The sequence below is a fragment of the Phyllobates terribilis genome, unplaced genomic scaffold (assembly GCF_046119375.1).
Source record: "Phyllobates terribilis strain yellow unplaced genomic scaffold, ASM4611937v1 Scaffold_4__5_contigs__length_816908805, whole genome shotgun sequence".
Taxonomy (NCBI): domain Eukaryota; kingdom Metazoa; phylum Chordata; class Amphibia; order Anura; family Dendrobatidae; genus Phyllobates; species Phyllobates terribilis.
In genome coordinates this window covers 617,023,414-617,045,289 of record NW_027362764.1, presented here as the reverse complement: position 1 = coordinate 617,045,289, position 21,876 = coordinate 617,023,414, and the positions used below count along the sequence as shown (strand labels likewise).

Here is a 21,876-nt window from a genome sequence, read left to right as displayed (position 1 = left end):
CCAACTCCATTCCGTCTGGCTAAAGTCACAAGCTGATAAGATTACTTGTTCTGTGTGGCGCCAGTAATGTGATCTATCTGCTTCCCTGTGCACACCATGTGTCTCTAAACTTGCAAATGATTACTGCCCACTTCCCAAGACATCACTGGTCAGAGCTCACTGCAGAGCTGCTGGCTGAGTCATTTAAAGCACAGACAGGAACTCTGTACTCTGTGCTTTGTACAGACTGTAGCAAGAAGTAAGGAGTTGGAGGTCACATCACCACATGTGACAGCTCAGGAAGCAGCAGAATTTCACCACCAAGTAAATTACAAAGTTTTTCATTTATGATAGGCTTTGCAGTGCTTTAATAATTTGTGTGCCTGAAAAACCTGTTTAAGCTTCTGATGCAAATGGATTTCAGCTGTGTTTGACAAGTGGAAGTAGTACATGTTCTCTGATACATTTTCTTGGCAGCTTTCATGGCCATAATACCTAGTAACTCTCCTCTGGATCACAGTTGCACTCTAGAGCTGAGTGTCCGCCTCCAGTAAGCATATGCGCCCGAAAATTATGCACGACAGAGCGCACGTTCACTCTTCCGGCACCATTATTGTCTATAGCCCCGTTGGTGCATACGGCCGAATCCAGTATTGCGGGGAATTTGGACGTAAGCCCCGAAGGGGCCACTGATCAGGTGCCTGAACAGAATGTGAAAGTACCTTTAGGAAAAATCAAGATGTTCATCACTGCATCTGGCAACTTTACATAGCCTACATAGAGCTCAATGAGCGCCTTGTCATTAAGGGAGTAAGTGAATCTGTCACCAAATTTCATAATACAAACAGTATACATTATTAAATAGATCACTTAGACCTGAGAATGTTTCTATACTTACTTTGAAAATCCAAGTCAGAATGGCTGTATAATTTTGAAATTAAGATGATCATTTTATGATCCCAGCTATAGAATAAAATAGTTCATGAGTAGTGATGAGCGAACGTTCTCGGATAGGGGGTTAGCCGAGCATGCTCGGGTGCTTACCGAGTAGCTTCGGCTTGCTCGCATATTGTGTTCGAGTCCCTGCGTCTGCATGATTTAGACAGCCTCCGCACTTGATGATTCCCTAACAAACAGGCAATCCCTGCATGTGTTGAGGCTGTCTAACAGCTGCAAATCAAGCAGATGCAGGGACTCTAACATAATATATGAGCACGCCGAAGATACTCGGATAACACCGGAGCATGCTCGGTTAACCCCTTATCCGAGCACTTTCGCTCATCACTATTCATGAGTTCAAGTGTATTCCATCTCTACACACCCAGCCTGTCTGACAACTGCACCTTGTACTAAGCAGTGTGAGATCTTAGCAGCAGGAGGGTAACTGGGGAGCTGTAAATCAGGCAAGGTGGGAAGACCATGAGTTACAACTTTTCAAAATTATGCAACCATTGCAACATGCATTATCAAAGTATGCATTATCAGATCTAAGAGCTACAGTCATGGCTGAAAGTGTTTGCAAAGTTGAAATTATTTTAGAAAATTTCTCCCAGAAAATTATTGAAATTACATGTTTTGTTATACACGTGTTTATTTCCTTTTTGTGTATTGGGACAAAACAAAAAAAACAGAGAAAAAGGCAAATGGGACCTAATTTCACACAAAACCCCAAAAATGGTCCAGACAAAATTGTTGGCTCCCTCAACTTTAATATTTGGTAGCACACCCTTTGTAATAAATAACTGCAATCAATCACTTCCTATAACCATCAACAAGCTTCTTACACCTCTCAACTGGAATTTTGGACCACTCTTCTTTTGCAAACTGCTCCAGGTGTCTCATATTTTAAGGCGCCTTCTCCCAACAGCAATTTAAGATCTCTCCACAGGTGATCAATGGGATTTAGATCCAGACCCATTGCTGGCCACTTCAGAACTCTCCAGCCCTTTGTTTCCATCCATTTCTGGGTGCTTCTTGAAGTATGTTTGGGGTTATTGTCTGCTGGAATACTCATGACCTAGGACGCAAACCCAGCTTTCTAACACTGGGCACTACATTGCGATCTCAAAATCCTTTGGTAATATTCAGATTTCATGATGCCTTGCACACAGTCAAGGCTCCCAGTGCCAGAGGCAGCTAAACCACCCTAAAACATCTTTGAACCTCCACCATATTTGACTGTAGGTACGGTGTTGTTTTCTTTGTAGGCCTCATTCCGTTTTCAGCAAACAGAATTATGTGACTTAACCAAAAAGCTCTATCTTGGTCTAATCTGTCCCCAAGATGTTCTCCCAGATGGATTTTGGCTTACTCACTGCAGTCTAGCTTTTTCATGTCTTTGTGTTAGCAGTGGAGTCCTCCTGGATCTCCTGCCTTAGCATTTAATTTAATTTAAATGTCAACGGATAGTTTTGCGCTGACAGTGATGCACCCTGACCCTGCAGGACAGCTTGAATTTCTTTGGAATTTAATTGGGGCTGCTTATCCACCATCCAGACTATTCTGCGTTGCAACCTTTCATCAATTTTTCTCTGCCATCCATGTCCAGGGAGATTAGCTACTGTGCCTTGTGCAAACTTCTTGATTGTGTTGCGCACTGCGAACAAAGGAACAGCAAGATTTCTGGAGATTGACTTGAGATTGTTGATAATGTTCAACAATTTTGGTTCTGAAGTCCTCAGACAGTACTCTTCTCTTTCCTTTCTCCCTGCTTAATGCAAAGATTGAGTCAACTTCTCCCCTTTTTTTATCTGGTTTTGGGTGTGATTTTCATAATGCCCACACCTGTTACTTCACACAGGTGAGTTTGAACGAGCATGACATGCTTGGTAAAAAAAAAAAAAGTTGTTTAACCAAAATTTTAGAAAGGTGCCAACAATTTTGTCCTGCCTATTTTTGGGGTTTTGTGTGAAATTATGTTTTTTTTTTTGTGTTGTTCCAGTACAAATAAAGGAAATAAACATGTGTAATTGCAATAATTTTCTGGGAAAAATATTTCATTTTCTGGAACAATTTCAAGGGTGTCAACTTTTGGCCATGACTGTATATAAGTTATGAAGTTTGCATTGTGAAATCTGGTGACAGATCCACTTTTATGATTTATGTTTATTATTAAATTTCAATGAAATGTAAAATAAGAAACTGAATTTGAGAGTAAGTGGTTTGCTTACAGGAGGTCATTTAGAAACCAGAGACAGAATAGACTGCAAAGGGCCCATGAGCAAGAAAAGTCCACCCTCTTCTCGCGGGAAAGACCTGTTAGAATATATATTGCTCATTTCTGGATAGGGAGGCACTTCCACTATACCAGAGTCTTGTTTTCAAAAGTCATCTTTAAACAAAAGTAAGCAGCCGTTATACACCTTGGAACTTTTAGAATGAGCACCCACTTTCCAAGAATTAAATTTACATTGCATCCTTTAGTTTTTCCTTTATATATTTGTTTTCTTAGAGCTGTATTGACTGTGACATGAGCTATGCTATTAATATGCCTTTTTGCGCCACTGTTTAATTTCTGGAATACCCAATGCCAATTGGCAGAATAATTTATGTATATAAATAAACCAGCTACAATATTGGCAAGAGTCTCATTTCTCTCCCTACTTTACAGCTCGTTTGATGAATATAGTTCTGAGCTGAAGTCTGGAAGATTGGAATGGAGCCCAGTCCACAAATCGGAGAAATTCTGGAGAGAGAACGCTCCACGACTGAATGAGAAGAACTATGAGCTCCTGAAGTAAGAAAAGAGTTTCTTATCAATAGGGAGGGTATAGTTAATAATATATATAAAGGTATATGTGTGGTACAGCCATGTGTGTGTGTGTGTGTATATCTGTAGATGGCCGGCTAAGTGCAGGCTTTGTCAATGCCGATCTTAATTTGCGAAGCTCAATATGGCATTGTCACTACCTAGCCTTGCAGTTCACGCAACACAGCCGCTGATTTACGCACGTGTGTATTTTTGTGTGTGTGTTTGTGTATATGTAATATATATACTGTTAGGTCCAGAAATATTTGGACCGTGACATAAGTTTTGGCATTTTAGCTGTTTACCAAAACGAATTTAAAATCCATTTTTATAATCAATATTGGCTTAAAGTGCAGACTCTCAGCTTTAATTTTAGGGCATTCACATATTAATTGGAGTGAAGATTTAGGAATTACGGCTCATATGTAGCTGCCTCTTTTTAAAATGACCAAAAGTGATTGGACAGTTATCTCAGAAGCTCCTTAATGGGCTATTCCCTTGTTAATCCATTTTCAATTTAGCAGGTAAAAGGTCTAGAGCTGATTCTAGGTGTGGCATTTGCATTTGGAAGCTGTTGGTGAGCCCACAAAATTCTTTCAAGGAGCTCTCAATGGAAGAGAAACAGACCATCTTTAGGTTGAAAAAAAGAAGAAATCCATCCAAGAGTAGAAATGTTAGAGGCGAAATCAACAGTTTGGTACATTTTGCAAAAAAAGAGGCACTGATGAGTTTAGGAATTCAAAAAGGCCTGAGCATCCACAGAAGACAACAGTGATGGATGATTACAGAATCCTTTCCATGGTGAAGAAAAACCCCTTCACAACATCCACCCAAGTGAAAAACACTCTCCAGGAATAAGGTGTTTCAGTGTCTTAAGTCTACCATAAAGAGATGACTTCATGAGAGCAAATACAGAGGGTTCACCACAATGTGCAAACCATTGATTGGCCTTAAAAATAGAAAGACCAGATTAGACTTTGCCAAAAACATCTAAAGAAACCAGCCCAGTTCTGCAAAACCATTCTTTGTACAGATGAAATTAAGGTCAACCTGTACCAGAATGATGGAAAGAAGAAAGAAAGAATGGATAAGGCTTGCAACGGCTCTGTAACACATGGTGGAGGCAGTGTGATGGCATGGCTATGCATGGCTTCCAATAGCCCTGGGTCACTAGTGTTTATTGATGATGTAACTGAAGACAGAAGCAGTCGGATGAATTCTGAAGCTTACGAAGCTTTAGAAATGTTTCAAGAGGAACTGAAACGTTGCCATTAAATATGCACTAATAAATGCACCTTATTTCTTTCACTTATTGGAGGAGTGCTGCCGTTTTTTGGATATCTTTTGTAGACCTGGTTTAGGTCTAGGACTTATTTGGATTTTGCACTCTCAGACTTAGATCATAGAATCATAGAATGGTAGAGTTGGAGGGGACCTCCTGGGTCATCTGGTCCAACCCCCTGCTCAAAGCAGGATTCACTAAATCATCTCAGACAGATGTCTGTCCAGCCTCTGTTTGAAGACGTCCATTGAAGGAGAACTCACCACCTCTCGTGGCCGCCTGTTCCACTCACTGATCAACCTAACTGTCAAAAAGTTTTTTCTAATATCTAATCTGTATCTTCTCCCATTCTGTTTCATTCCATTGCTTCTGGTCTTTCCTTGTTCAAATGAGAATAAAGATGATCCTTCTACAATGTGATAGCCCTTGAGATATTTGTAGACAGCTATTAAGTCTCCTCTCAGTCTCCTCATAGGACATGGTTTGCAGACCGGTCGCCATTCTGGTCGCTCTTTTCTGAACTTGCTCCAGTTTGTCGATGTCTTTTTTAAAATGTGGTGCCCAAAACTGAATGCAGTATTCCAGATGAGGTCTGACCAAAGAGGAGTAAAGTCACCGATACTTTGTTGGTGACGCTTCTAGTTTTAGATAGATATAATCAGATACAGTAGGTGTTATCTTGACGTACAAGGCTTAGTATGGCTTTGTCGTCAGGGCTATGGAGTCGCTGTCCATTTTGGTGGAGTCTGAATCGGAGTCGGCATAAAATAGACCGACTCCAACTCCTTAAATATATAATAAATTGGGTACAGTAGTTCAATGCAGTTTGTGGGGAATATTTTTTCACAAGAATTTGGGAAAGTTATGAAATGTCCTATAAATGTCTGTCCTATTCCTGATCTAAGGGTCTAGACTTTTAGCTGAGATGAATCTGTGCTATAGTAAATTTATCACTTAAACATGAGCTGTGTATGAGGGAGTCTGAGTCTGAGTTGGAGTCAGTGTCAATTGAAATTGAGTCGGAGACGTAGGTTTGGCTTACTGACTCCACAGCCCTGATTGTCGTAGCCTGTCCTTGCAGTTTACGCAGTGAGGCCGCTCCTTTACTGTGTTTTCATGGTGCTGTGGATGTTCATTTAAGATTACTACTGCTGTAAATAAATATATTTTATATTTCACGCCTTTTATTTATTTTTTTTCTGTCATTTTTGTTTAGAGTCATTGATATTGGTGCAGGTACCATACAGTTTGTCCTACCTTCATGGGCAGGAGGCTTGTAGTCTCCGCTAAAGTCGTACACTTAGGAAGATTCCCTTACATACTGGCCACTCTCGATGGCTAGCAGTTTTAAATTGCCAATTGTCAAGCTGCCAATGAGAAGGAAATGACATGATGAAACTTTCTACATTTATGCCTGGTGGCATATCTGTGTTATCCTTTTTTTCAGTGACCTAACATACTCTGTGCCATCAATAGTTTTATTTATTTCAACATTAAAGTGAAAATTTGTAATGAGAGCGGAATGTGATGTGTTGACTGCATTGCATTTCGGCGGGTTGCTGCAGGCAAGGGAAAGACAGAAAATGCGAGTCGCTTCTTTGTGCAGCTATTTGCTTTCAGTATTAAATTAACTGGCATCCGTTTAGAGCAGCACTCAGGTATTTGTAATGTTTCCTTTGATTTCTTCTATTTCCCATAGGCCTTTAACAACTGTAATATATTCTATGCCTCAGTATAATGGACACATACTAATTTGTTGCACAGGACAGGATTAAGGACTAGCTCTGGCAGGATTTGATTCAATGCATCTGCCTAGCCCTTTACTACAGTCGGGGCCTATGTTCACTAGGTATGTCAGTCTGCTGGATAGAGCAGAGTAGAGTGTGCTGCTGCTGAATGACCGGTAAAAGAATGTGGGCTGTAGCTGGGAGAAACGGGCTAGAGTCTCTCTCTGAATAGAGACTGCATGTGTCAGCTAGGAAAGCTGAGCAGTCTGTGTGTTGGAGCTGCCCAGTAATGTGCGGAAGCTGCAGCCTGTTCAGTGTGAACTCTGCCCGCAGTTGAACACTTCTGTTTGGTGCTGTAAGCTGCTGGAGCTCAGGCTGAAGGGGATACAAAGACTGGTGGGATCAGGTCTCTTCTTTGTATGAATTTTCTCTGAGAGAAAATATTGTAAGCTGTTTGGATAAGCCCAAACGAACATATTGGTGCATGCTAAATGAACTGTTTATTTGTTTTTATACCTTTGCACCCAGAAGAGGCTGTTTTTGGTTTTGAATCCCTTGGGAGTTTTATTTAAGCAATAAAACTGTACCTGTGTGGACCAAACCGAATTGCCTGTGTGAATGCTACCGAATGCCTACCTGAAAGAGGGAATCCTTACAGTTGGTATAAAACCTTTGACACATTCAGGGTCTGACTTGTGCATCTGTATCCATTTACATGTTATCTTACTGTTTTGCTATGTATGCATGTGTGTGTGTATATGTATGTATGTATGTATGTATGTATGTATGTGTATATATATATATATATATATATATATATATATATATATATATATATATATATATATACATATATACAATCAATTTCACATGCTGTTGTGCAAATGGAATAGACAATAGATGTAAATTATTGGCGATTATCAAGACACCCTCAATTAAGGAGTGGTTCTGCAGGTGGGGACCACAGACCACATCTCAGTAACAATGCTTTCTGGCTGATGTTTTGGTCGCTTTTGAATGTTGGTTGTGCTTTCACACTCGTGGTAGCATGAGACGGACTCTACAACCCACAGAAGTTGTTCAGGTAGTGCAGCTGATCCAGGATGGCACATCAATGCGAGCTGTGGCAAGAAGGTTTGCTGTGTCTGTCAGCGTAGTGTCCAGAGGCTGGAGGCGCTACCAGGAGACGTGGAGGGGGCCGTAGGAGGGCAACAGCCCTGCAGCAGGACCGCTACCTCCACCTTTGTGCAAGGAGGAATAGAAGGAGCACTGGCAGAGCCCTTCAAAATGACCTCCAGCAGGCCACAAATGTGCATGTGTCTGCACAAACTGTTAGAAACCGACTCCATGAGGGTGGTATGAGGGCCCCACGTCCACAGATGGGGGTTGTGCTCACAGCCCAACACCGTGCAGGACGCTTGGCATTTACCACAGAACACCAGGATTGGCAAAGTCGCTACTGGTGCCCTGTGCTCTTCACAGATGAAAGCAGGTTCACACTGAGCACTTGTGACAGACGTGACAGAGTCTGGAGACGCCGTGGAGAGTGATCTGCTGCCTGCAACATCCTACAGCATGACCGGTTTGGCAGTGGGTCAGTAATGGTGTGGGGTGGCATTTCTTTGGAGGGCCGCACAGCCCTCCATGTGCTCACCAGAGGTAACCTGACTGCCATTAGGTACCGAGATGAGATCCTCAGACCATATTTATGAGTCTTTTGGGTTGATTGAGAACATAGTTGTTGATCAATAATAAAAATAATCCTCTAAAATACAACTTGCCTAATAATTCTGCACACTGTGTGTGTGTGTGTGTGTGTGTGTGTGTGTATATTATATTTATATATAATACACACACACACACACACACATACACACACACACACACACACACACACACACACACACACACACACACACACACACACACACACACACACACACACATATATATATATATATATATATATATATATATATATATATATATATATATATATATATATGCTACTTTAAAGAACCTAGAATATAAGACATATTTTCAGTTGTTTCACACTTTTTTGTTAAGTATATAATTCCACATGTGTTAATTCATAGTTTTGATGCCTTCAGTGTGAATGTACAATTTTCATAGTCATGAAAATACAGAAAAATCTTTACATGAGAAGGTGTGTCCAAACTTTTGGTCTGTACTGTATATATTATACAGTTTGTACGGACAGCATTCAGGCCTCTTTCAATTTTTCATTCTTTGTTTCATTGCTGCCATTTGGTAAAAAAAAAAATTCTCATTAAAGTACACTCTGCACCCCATCTTGACTGAAAAAAATAGAGATGTAGAAATTTTTGCAGATTTATTAAAAAAGAAAAACTGAAATATCACATGGTCATAAGTATTCAGACCCTTTGCTCAGTATTGAGTAGTTGAGTAGAAGCACCCTTTTGAGCTAGTACAGCCATGAGTCTTCTTGGGAATGATGCAACAAGTTTTTCACACCTCTAATTGGGGATCCTCTGCCATTCTTCCTTGCAGATCCTCTCCAGTTCCGTCAGGTTGGATGGTTAACTTTGGTGGACAGCCATTTTCAGGTCTCTCCAGAGATGCTCAATTGGGTTTAGGTCAAGGCTCTGGCTGGGCCAGTCAAGAATGGTCACAGAGTTGTTCTGAAGCCACTCCTTTGTTATTTAAGCTGTGTGCTTGGGGTCATTGTCTTATTGGAAGGTGAACCTTCGGCTAAGTCTGAGGTCCAGAGCACTCTGGAAGAGGTTTTCATCCAGGATATCTCTGTACTTGGCCGCATTCATGTTTCCCTCAATTGCAACCATTCGTCCTGTCCCTACAGCTGAAAAGCACTTCCATAGCATGATGCTGCCACCACCATGTTTTACTGTTGGGATTGTATTGGGCAGATGATGAGCAGTGCCTGTTTTTCTCGAGGAGAGGCTTCCATCTGGCCACTCTGCCATAAAGGCCCGACTGGTGGAGGGCTGCAGTGATAGTTGACTTTGTGGAACTTTCTCCCATCTCTTTACTGCATCTCTGTAGCTCAGCCATAGTGATTTTGGGGTTCTTCTTTACCCCTCTCAGCAAGGCTCTTATCGCATGATTGCTCAGTTTGGCTGGACGACCAGGTCTAGGAAGACTTCTGGTGGTCCCAAACTTCTTCCATTTAAGGATTATGGAGGCCACTGTGCTCTTAGGGACCTTGAGTAATGCAGAAATTCTTTTATAACCTTAGCCCGATCTGTGCCTTGCCACAATTCTGTCTCTGAGCCCCTTGGGCAGTTCCTTTGAGCTCATGATTCTCATTTGGTCTGACATGCACTGTGAGCTGTGAGGTCTTATATAGAAAGGTGTGTGCTTTCCCAATCAAGTCCTATCAGTTTAATTAAACACAGCTGGACTCCAATGAAGGAGGATCACAAGGAAATGGACAGCATGTGACTTAAATATGAGTGTCTGAGCAAAGGGTCTGAATACTTATGGCCATGTGATATTTCAGTTGTTTTTTTTTAATAAGTTTGCAAAAAAATCTACATTTCTGTTTTTTTTCAGTCAAGATGGGGTGTAGAGTGTACTTTTAATGAGGAAAAAAATGGACTTTTTAGAATTTACCAAATGGCTGCAATGAAACAAAGAGTGAAAAATTTAAAGGGGTCTGAATACTTTCCGTACCCACTGTATGTATGTATGTATATTTGTAAAATTTGAGGCCAAATTATCCTACTGCCTGTTTTCCCGGATGTATATTGTCCTGATCACGCGACACAACTTTTTATTTTGTCTTTAGCAGCTTAATATTGCAAACCACCTTTGGCCCGTATAATGTAGCATTCCCCGTACATGTACATCCTGTGTGTGTTGTATAGGCTTCTCAGAATCAGCATCTTTGTGGTATAAATCTAAAGCAGGAGAAAATTCTGGGAAGCTCAAGGTGGAGGTAGAGGAAAATGGGCTCAAATAGTGTTTGAGAATAGACAAATAATTATATAATACAATACGCTGTCATACGATGTGCATTTAGCCTTAAGCCAACTATATACTTTGGTCAATCGTTTAGCGATCTCGTCCATCTCTCCCATACTCTGGAACACTTGTTCAGCCAAGTGCTCCTGTGTTCTCAATGAGTAAAGCCCCCGTCTCACATAGCGAGATCGCTAGCGAGATCGCTGCTGTCACGGTTTTGGTGACGCAACAGCGACCTCACCAGCGATGTCGCTATGTGTGACACTTTGCAACGATCAGGCCCCTGCTGTGAGGTCGCTGATCGCTGCAGAATGTCCTGGACCTTTTTTTGGTCGTTGCCCTCCCGCTGGTCAGCACACATCGCTGCGTGTGACCAGCGGGAGCAGCAGTCAGGCTGGTAACTATGATAAACATCGTGTTACTAGGGGCACACGCGCACCTAGTAACCTGCTGTTTATCATGGTTACGAGCCTGCTAAAGTGAGCGGTAACCTCCCGCTCACTGTAGCAGAGTGGTAGCCATGATAAACAACGGGTTACTAGGTGCGCGTGTGCCCCTAGTAACCCGCTGTTTATCATGGTTACCAGCCTGCTCCAGGAGCAGGACATCGTGGAAAGATTCTTTCCACGATGTCGCTGCTCCCCTGATCGTTGGTGAGCCTGCCTGTTTGACAGCTCACCAGCGACCACATAGCGACGCAGCAACGATCCCTGACAGGTCGTATCGTTGTCGGGATCGTTGCAGCGTCGCTAAGTGTGACGGGGCCTTAAGCCGCCACCAGACGGTTCTGCCTGGGGCTTATCTGTAGGAGAACAAGGTAATCGGCCGTCTTAAATATGTCATGCAACATCTTCCTCAATGATCAGCTGGTCGCACCTCCATACACTTTAGCGTGTTAGCTGAACTTTTGTGTTGACGTTAGTCTAATGTGTTTGACAGGCTTTATACTTTATTGTTTCCATAAACCACAATTTACCAGTCGGAGGCTAAACGTGGGTTCTTTTTGTCTCTGACTAGCCAATATGCAGCTGCATACCATTGGTTTAAATGTATGGAAAAGCACAGCGGACTGCACTTTCCGATGTAGTCCATGTGGTGTACACTCTTTCCTATATATACACTTTCCTATGTATACACTCTTTCGTACGCATACCATGTGGCAGACGCTTTTTTACACATACCATGTGGCAGACGCTTTTCTACGGGTACCATGCGGCAGACTCTTTCCTACGGGTACCATGCGGCAGACGCTTTCCTACTGGTACCATGCGGCAGATGCCATCCTACGGATACCATGCGGAAGATACTTTTTGGTGAAATACACATCATAGAAAAAAAATAACTATAAACCTATTTATGACCAACCAAGTAGAACTAAATATCTTGTAGTAAATTGGTAAAGGAAAACCATTTTTCAGTGTTTTTCAGCCGGTAACTGCTGCTGTGGCACCTGGGACCCCTGCAGATCACAATCCGGACAGAGAGCTGATAATTCTCCTCTCTACTTAAAGTACAGGCATATCTACATGAGTCATCAAAATGCAGTTATCATCTGATTGTCATATGAGCGTTTCATATTTTGTAAATCCCATCATGAACCAAAAATTGTTTCTTTTCTCAAAAAAAGAATATTTGAAGTCCAGTAAACATCGACCTGATGAATGTCTGCCTCAAAGATCAAGTGCCAAGAATTTTACTTATTGTGAAACCTTCTTTAATTGGCCTCTCATTTTACTAATCATTTTGTAGGATCCTAACGAAACTTCTGGAAGTCTCCGATGATCCACAAGTCCTTGCCGTGGCCGCCCATGATGTCGGAGAGTACGTACGGCATTACCCAAGAGGAAAGAGGCAAGTGTGTTGTATTGTCTGATGTTTTTTATTTTCTTCCTAGACTTTATACAATCACATAAATACTATTCAGAATCGGTGAGATTTTTCATGGTAGGAATAATGGAACTTCTGGGAAATATTGTCCTATAAGGGCTTACTAATGGGCAAAAGATAAAAGATTTAGATTTATTTAAAAAAAATACTTATTCATGTGTAATATAAATTGCAATATTATGGTTTATAATCTTTACATATTTCTTTTCCTATGATATCTTATCAGAGATCTCTGGAAGATAGATGGTGATCTGGGGAAATCCCTGAACTAAGATCCCCACCATTGTCCCTCCACCCCATCTCCCCCACAAATAAAAATAATTTTGTCATCCTTCGTTGGCATATGTGCACAATGTGTAGCGTTAGGCTCTACTTTTGATTTTTAAATGCTGCCTTCCAGAAAACAACCGATTTTTGTCAGGGGAGGGTGCAGCTACTATAGGGTGAAATGTGAGATTACATGGCACCCATTGAAATGAATGATCTACCCTGTAATAGAAACACTCCTAAAGACCTCCCAAAACTAAAGCCTCTTACCAAGTTTTCCCTGTTCTGGCTTATAATGTCCTAAGTGGGGAAAGCTCCTATTTGCTGTCCACAGTCGTTCATTTATTAGGCTATGTGCCCATGATGCAGAAATGCTCCGGATTTTTCCTGAGCGTTTCTGCATCTCCCTGGCAGAAAAAAACGCATGCGGATTGTAAATGCGGATTGTACATGGGTTTTTCCTGCCAGGGACATGCGGATGAGAAGCGTTCTTCCCATGCATTTCCGCATGCTGATTGTCAAGCACTTTTCAAGAGATTTTAGCATCACTTGGAAAGTGCTTGACAACTTGGTCACACTATATAAATCCATGCAAACGGCATGGATTTTATATAGTGTGACCAAGTTAGTTAAATAAAAAAAAGAATAAAAATGGTAAAAAAAAAACATATATTCACCTTTCGATGGCCCCCGGTCTCCTTATCCGATGCGTCCGGTCTTCCCAGTGTCGTATGGTTGTGTAAAAGGACCTTCCATGATTTCATTTAGTCATGTGACAGGTCACGCGACCGCCAACATCAGCGGTCGCGTGACCCGTCACATGACTAAATGACGTCATGAAAGGTCCTTTTAGACCATCGCGAGCTGCCGGGGAGCCAGGACGCATCACTATGGAGACCGGGGGCCATCAGAAGGTAAGTATAATGTATATTTTTTATTTTAATTCTTTTTTTCTTTTTTTTTTTTTACAGGTTCTATGGTACCTGGGTCTGGATGAGAGTCTCCTCTTTTCCAGACCCATGTACCATCTGCACATTGAATCTCTTAATATCCGCATGTGCACATGTAGTCATGCGGATATTAAGCGATCCAATGCAAGTCAATGGCGGCTAAATTACGCAAAATAATTGATAGCGCTGCGGATTTTTCCGCAATGATAATCCGCAGCGGAAATTTCCGTAGCATGTGCACAGCACATGCAGTTTATCATTGGGGAACATTGCAGACCTTCTACCAAGCGTTTTTTAAGCGTTTCTGCAGCGGAATTGCCGCTGCGGAAACGCTTAAAAAACGCATAGTGGGCACACAGCCTTAGATTTCTCAGTGCTGTACGACTGCCTCCATCATTGGGGAGGGCAGGGCGATGGGCACCCAAAACAGCATGTCAGTGCGATTGCATACCTTAAATGCTGATGTCATATACTGACAGCGGCATTTAAGGGGTTATCAGCAGGGTTTGCCGGCTCCTGAGCCCTCCGCACGCACGCACGCACTCACGCGCACACACACACACACGCACGCAGACGCACACACTTGGTGTGGGATGTGCATGTACATCCCATGTCAGGTAGGGGTTAATGTTTAACTGTATGCTTTTAGTTCCAGCACTCCCTCTAGTGGCAGCTGTGGGAAGCTAGAATGTAATGTGCATCATTTTCTGTAAATTCTGAATCCCACTCAATGCACAGCTTAAATCATACGCTTTCATTCTTTTACATGTAATTTTGATTGTCATTTATTTGGAGTGAACCCCCCACACCCCACCACCATGCATTATTTTTTTTCCTATCCCGCCCTTACATTTACAATGAGAGAGCCATGCACAAGCATGAGCAGCTTTCTTAGGCCATGTTCACATGTCCAGTAGTGATCAGTTAGAACGGATCCAGCAGCAATCCGATGGCAAAAAAGTTCTGCAGATACAATTTTTTAGTCCGTTTCTAAATAACTGATCTCTGCTGTATCTGTTTTTTTTAACGTTGAAGTCTATGGAAAGCGGATCCGTTAATCAGCCATCCGTTTTTCTTTCATTTGTAACGGATCCGTTGCTTACTTGATCCAGTTAGTAAAATATGGATCTGTTACAAATGAAAGAAAAACGGATGGCTGATTAACGGATCCGCTTTCCATAGACTTCAACGTTAAAAAAAAAAAAACGGATCCAGCAGAGATCAGTTATTTAGAAACGGACTAAAAAATAGTGTCTGCAGAACTTTTTTGCCATCGGATTGCTGCTGGATCCGTTCTAACTGATCACTACAGGACTTGTGAACATGGCCTTATTGTTCTCCTATTTGAACTGCAATTAGTAGTGGACCCTTCCTTTTAAAAACCATTGTCACATGTACTTGCTATAAGGCACATTATTACCCCTTTAAGATAATGATTTCTGCTCTCTGCTCCGATCGGTTACATCTCTGCAGCATGAGACAAGCCAGAAACTCTTTCTCTTGATGCCATTTATTTTCTGATCTGAATCCTAAATTCCCGTTCTGTTGAGCACCTCCTCTCCTGCTCTAAGTGCACAGAATAGAAAGAGGCTGTTTGTCAAGGTTAAGCCAGTCTTTAAAATAAAAGTCATCATCTTTTCCCACTTCTGCGCCATTCAGCCGCTTTCCGCACCTGCTGATTTTCCCATTGTTCACGTCCCTATTGTAAAAGCATTGACAATAAAGTATAATCTTCTTCATTTTCTGTCACATTGTTTCTTCTGAGTGTGATAGAAACAATTGCTGCTTCTCCATGATGTCCTATTGTTAACCCTTTACATATCTGTCACACATCTCATCTTCAGTCACTCGCAAGTAAAAATACAATATCACAAAATACAATATGAGGTCCCCAAAGTTACTGCACTATATGGTGATATACAGGAGTGTTCTGATAGAGGCCTGTATATACAAAATATAGGATAATTGCAAGTCCGTAATAGAAAAGTGTAGTTTACATAGGGGATCTTCTCAGAGTGGTGTTTTTTGGAGAGGTTTCCCTGTCCTTTAACTGCTGGTATTGTGTGATTCGGCCAGTCACTTTAGAGTACGACTATAGGTGTATTGTCAGCTATGTTTGTCTTCTTCAGTCACATATACCGTATACTGTGTTTTCTGCTTAGAATGTAAAAATAGTTATGTGCAAGTAAAAATTGGGATCTGGTCCAGCTACAGCCAAGGTCTTTGAATAAACATGCGTAGGGAAGCCATGACCTATACTGTACATTGCAGGGTCGCCATGACCTTCCAACACGCATGCGCAGAGACGTCCTGGGTTGTCCCTACGCATGCACGTTGTGAGGTCGTGGCGTGACGGCGCATAGTCTCATCCATAAGTTCTGGCCTATCGTCAAGAGGCCCAGTTTTTCAGCATAGGGTGACAGTAGGAAAAGGCGCTGAGGACCGTACAGGGGAACATGAGCAACGGAGGTGGCCAAAGAGGCGAGCAATGAGGTAATAGGTTTTTTTTCAACCTTTTGCTGACTCTCGAAGGTTCAGCAAAATTAATAATTAAATTTTTTTTTAAATTAATGCATCACCTCTAGGGCAAATAAATATAGTTTTCAGGGAGCCTCAGTAACTTATTGCGGTTATATTCATTTGCCATATACATGGGTAATACACAGTCATATCCGCTTCACATAAAATAGCAAGCCAGCCATTGTTTGCGCTAACAGGATAACTAAATGCATTTTACTGAGAGGACAAAAGTACCGACCCTGAGGTTCACCCTACGCTGACTGCATTATCCACACTGAAAGGGGTTCTCTCATCTTGTTAAATGGCTAAAATTGTAAACTGCTTGTAAAAAAAAAAAAACTTTGTAATTTGCCCATCTGTTCCCAAGAATAGAGGGATTTTTAATTGTATAATGTAGTACTCATTGCCAAGGTTACCTGCCATCTCTCAGAGGTGGCTGGTTCCCTAGCCAAGGCCTTCCCTCTAGAGCTTTCAAGTGGTGGTCCGTAGCTGGCCAGATTGCTGGATCTAGCCAGCTTCAGTCCCCCTGTGCTCCTCTGTTGCTGCAGAAGCAAAGCTGCCTATGCTGGCAGCATGGGAGAGCTTAGACCAGCTGTGGGACCATGCCGCTGGTCCGAACTATCAATCAGCAGAGGTGCACAGAGGTTCTCCTCTCTGGTTTCTCCCACTAGGTACTTGGGCATGATCAGACTGTAATTTACTTTACATTCCAGTAGTCTGTCTTTGTAGTTTTTCCTGGAAATATTATCATGATGTACAATAAAAAAAAATATATTCTGGTACCGTATTAGCCAGAAAAATCTACGTAAATACATTTATGCCCAAAAATGACAAAAGTATTCTTGGAGTGATGCCTTTATTGGCTAACCAGAAAAAATATATATATATGCAAGCTTCAGAGCACAGGGGCTCCTTCTTCAGGCAGGATTACAAATTAATTAAATATTCCCAGAACTAACACTTCTCTCCTACAAACAGTCCCCTAATTTAAGGAATATCCTTGTAAGAAGTGTCCTCTCATCACCATCAGTGACGGGCACATTCCCATGTAACAATACAAACTGCAAAACTTGTACCCACGTATTACCAACAAATACAGTCTGCATACCGAACACAAATCAGGACTACAAAATCATGGATGTCTTTTCATGTACATCCTCCGATGTGGTGACATGATACAATGTACCAGGTGCCCTGGAGGTGTCTATATTGGAGAAACCATGCAAAAACTGCAAACGAGAATGAATCTACACAGACACACAATCAGGAATGAACTGGACACGCCTGTGGGAAAACATTTCTCTGGCCCGGGACACTGTATGACAGATTTAAAAGTCTTAATACTAAAAGGTCATTTTAAGGACTACAGAGAGAGAAGAATTTGGGATTTCCACCTGATAAGAATGTTCAATTCTTTGATAATAGGACTCAATTTAACACCTGGATTTATGCCTCAATACATAGACATAATTCACACCACCACCAGACAGACTCCAGATAACTAATGGAACATTCCTACCGCCTCTCCATTTCAAAAGCTCTAATTTGATTACCTTGGCTTATCTTTAGGAGGCATCACCCCTTCCACCTCATGAACAAATGTCCTGTTGTAACATCTCTTAAATGTTGTGCTCTTGTCTTATTAATTAATTTGTAAACCTGCCTTAAGAAGGAGCCTCTGTGCTCTGAAATCTTGCAAATATATTTTTTCTGGTTAGCCAATAAAGGTATCACTCCGAGAATACTTTTATCATGTTTGGGCATAAGTATTTACATCGATCCTGGAAATATTGAAATCCTTTTCCTTTACCAGAAATGTAAAACAGGAAATGGGGAGGAAGAAATGCTGCTGCAGTCTCGGCCCCCCATATGTAAGGCCGGGGTCTCACTAGCGTATCACATCCGATGCAAGAGCATGGGATGAGATATGCTAACGACACTCGGCTCCTGCTCTGTGCTCCGATCCTCTCGCATGAGACAATCGCAGCACAGCTGTGGAGGAGACGGAAAAATTAGTTTCCCAAAGACTTCTATGGGTGCGTGCGATTCGAATTCCGCATGCAGTCGCAGCATGCTGTGTTTTTTTTTCGTCCAATTGGAGCAGGAAAAAAAAAACGCCACTTAGAAAACAAGCATAGGATTAAATTGGTACGAATGCAATCCGATTTTTAATCTGATTGCATTCGTTCAATTTAAAGCGCTTTTCTCTGCAATCAGACCTCTACTATGGGCCATACAGGTATGTATAGATTTTCTTTTCTCTACCGTGTATGGCCATAATGGAGGTCTGATAACTCCAAAGTGGTGACAGATTCCCTTTAATCACAAGTGGGAGCGAGCCCTAAGACTGCATGCGTTGGGGGGGAGAAGAAACACCAGGTGGAGAAGTCTGACTTTATAATATTAAGGGCCTGTGGCAACATGGTGAGTCTGCAGTGGTTATGAGACAAAACATCTAATATTCCACTATAATATATATATATATATATATAAATAAATTTTAGCTGTTTAGTCATATCCTTGATTTCTTAACCATCACTACCTTCCGGCTGCGTTCCCAATTATGCGTTTTTTTATGCGGATTTTCCGCAGTGCAAACGCTTTAACAATAAATTGGTAATCCGTGCCTCATTGTCCCCAATGAAAATCCACATGTTCTGTTTTCCGCAGCGGATTTTCTGTACGGAAAAATCCGCAGCATGTCCATTATTTGTGCGTTTCCGCATGCGGATTTGACCACTCAATGCATTTGAAAAACGCAAGTCAAATCCGCATGTAAAAACGCTTAAAAAACGCGTGTAAAATCCGCAAGCGTTTTTACTGTCAAGGGCATGCAGAAGCGCTGCGGAAATTTTCTGCTTCAATTCTGCATTGTGGGCTCATAGCCTTACATATGTTCCCGAACAATATCTCCAAGGTCTCCAATCTATCCACCTCTTCGTACCATACTGTCTCTATGGTTACCTAAGGACTCTTTGTAGCAGCACTGCTATTTTGTATACAGAATCTGAAGAAGTATTCTGATTTAATTTGCCAACAACATCTTGCAGTAATTTATATTTTTTGCAAAAAAACAAACAAAAAGAAAAAAACAACCAACAACTTCATTATAAAAACAGTATTGGGTTATTACCACCCCCAGGTTGAGTACTTTTTCACAAGTTATTTATATGTGCATGTAGCTCTTTCAAAGACAAGTCCAACAGTACCTTTACATGGCCAGTTAGTTTCTCCCTTTAGTGAGAAATCCGAGTTTCAGTTGATATGTAAATGAGTCTGAAGAACTATATGTAGATGTGAAGCCTCTGTCACTCCAGCTCTATTCCCTGCCTAGTGCTGCCTTCTCCTGCTTGACTGGCTCTATACTGTGGGATTTCAGAAAGAGCCATCAGTCAAGCAGGAGGAGGCAGCGCTGGGAGAGGAATAGAGCTGGAGTGACAGAGGCTTCACATCTACAAATAGTCTTTCAGCCTCATTTACATATCAACTGAAACACTGATTTCTCAGTAATGGAGGAACAGACTGGCCATGTAAAGATATTGCTGGACTTGTCTTAGAAGAGCTACATGCTCATATAAATAGTTTGGGAGGGGGAGGGAGACCTGCTGACAGATTCCCTTGAAAAATATATTACTAGAAGTTCTCTCCACAGCTGACAAAGTAATGGTAGGTCAGATTTCTCTGCTTAAAATGTATCTTTCCCCAGTGCTAAAATTCTATAAATATGTGTAAAGAATACCTAAACTTTCTTACTGATTTTTCGTATTTAGCAGGCACTGTTCCAGGTCCTAAGACCCCCCCCCCCACTGATGGTGCAATAGACCCTTGAAAAGTGCACTGCTCAGTAGACAGGAGAGCATGGATCCTGTCTGAGTGCTCACACCCAGCGGTGCAAGGATTCAGAAGACTGCGGAGGCTTCGTAGCTTATGATTTCTATTGAATCCCTACTGGGGTCTGTGTGCGCACACTCAGAGTCTGTGCGCTCCTGTCTCCTGAGCTGTGCACTTCTCAAGGAGCTATTATGCAATTAGTGTAGGGTCTCTGGATCTGCTGGATCTGGAGCCCCCCTAATCTGCAGGGAATGAAAGTGCCTGCTAAATATGAAAAATCAGGGAGCAAGTTTAATTGAAATCTTAAATAGTGAACATTTTTCTCTAACAATATAGTTAAAATAGGAACTTAGTGAAGTTTTTTTAGTAAAATGGCAGTAGTAAATTTGGAAATATGAGCACCTCTTGGACTTGCTGGACCTTTTCTTCTACTTGCTTGAATAGGGTCTCGCTGTCTGGACAGGATAACACCTGAAGATAATTGTAACACATAAATGATGGTAAACGAGCCTGGATCAATTTTGCTATATCATCAATCAGTGCGTGCTGCAGCAATTTATCTGCTTTTCTTAGAGAACCTTAATCTGCTTCCACTCAAATCCAAATATCTAAAGACAAGCATGACTCTTCGATCGGTGCTATGTGTAATACAGTAATACAGAATGAAATCCATGGCTATAGAGGATTTAATGCACATCAGAAAATGTACATAGGCTGTATGTGATTCTGCTCTACCTTACTTAAAGGGGTTGTGTCACCATCATATTTATTTTTGAAGAAAATAGAATTTTTTCCCCTTTTTTAAAGTAATAATAATGCGTTAAGATATTTGTTTTATTATAAGGATGTTACTTACAGTATATCACAAAAGTGAGTACACCCCCTCACATTTATGTAAATACTTTAGTTCTTTACAATGTAAAGTAGCCAGTATACAGCTTGTTTAGCAGTGTAAATTTGGTGTGCCCTCTAAATAACTCAACACGCAGCCATTAATGGCTAAACCACTGGCAACAAAAGTGAGTACACCCCTAAGTGAAAATGGTCAAATTGTTGCCAAAGTGTCAATATTTTGTTTGGCCACCATTATTTTCAAGCACTGCCTTAACGCTCTTGGGCATGGAGGTCACTAGAGCTTCACAGGTTGCCACTGAAGTCCTCTTCCGCTCCTGCATGATGACATCATGGAGCTGGGGGGTGTTAGAGATCTTGCGCTACTTCACCTTCCATTTGAGTATGCCCCACAGATGCTCAACAGGGTTTAGTTCTGGAAACATGCTTGGCCAGTCCAGCACCTTTACCCTCAGTTTCTTTAGCAAGGCTGTGGTCGTCTTAGAAGTGTGTTTGGGGTCGTTATCAGAAGGGAGGGGATCATGCTTTTCTTCAGTATGTCACAGTACATGTTGGCATTCATGGTTCCCTCAATGAACTTAATCTCCCCACAGCCGGAAGCATTCATGCAGCCCCAAACCATGACTTTCCCACCACCATGCTTGACTGTAGGCAGGACACACTTGTCTTTGTACTCCTCACCTGGTTGTCGCCACACAAGCTTGACACCATCTGAACCAAATAAGTTTATCTTGGTCTCCTCAAACCACAGGACATGATTCCAGTAATCCTTGTCCTTAGTCTGCTTGTCTTCAGCAAACTGTTTGCAAGATTTCTTGTGCATCATCATTAGTAGAGGCTTCCTTCTGGGATGAAAGCCATGCGTAT

The 21,876-nt window shown here is 41.7% G+C and overlaps 1 protein-coding gene across 2 annotated transcripts in view; it reads left to right on the top strand.

Moving 5' to 3' along the window:
- Positions 1–21,876, top strand: part of ATP6V1H (ATPase H+ transporting V1 subunit H) — a 145,344-nt gene that overhangs the window by 83,418 nt on the left and 40,050 nt on the right. For both annotated transcript variants that reach the window (XM_073676728.1, XM_073676727.1), the window contains 2 exons: positions 3,590–3,715; positions 12,452–12,553. In XM_073676728.1, the coding sequence (XP_073532829.1) occupies positions 3,590–3,715; positions 12,452–12,553 (228 nt within the window). The remainder of the gene's footprint in view (positions 1–3,589; positions 3,716–12,451; positions 12,554–21,876) is intronic.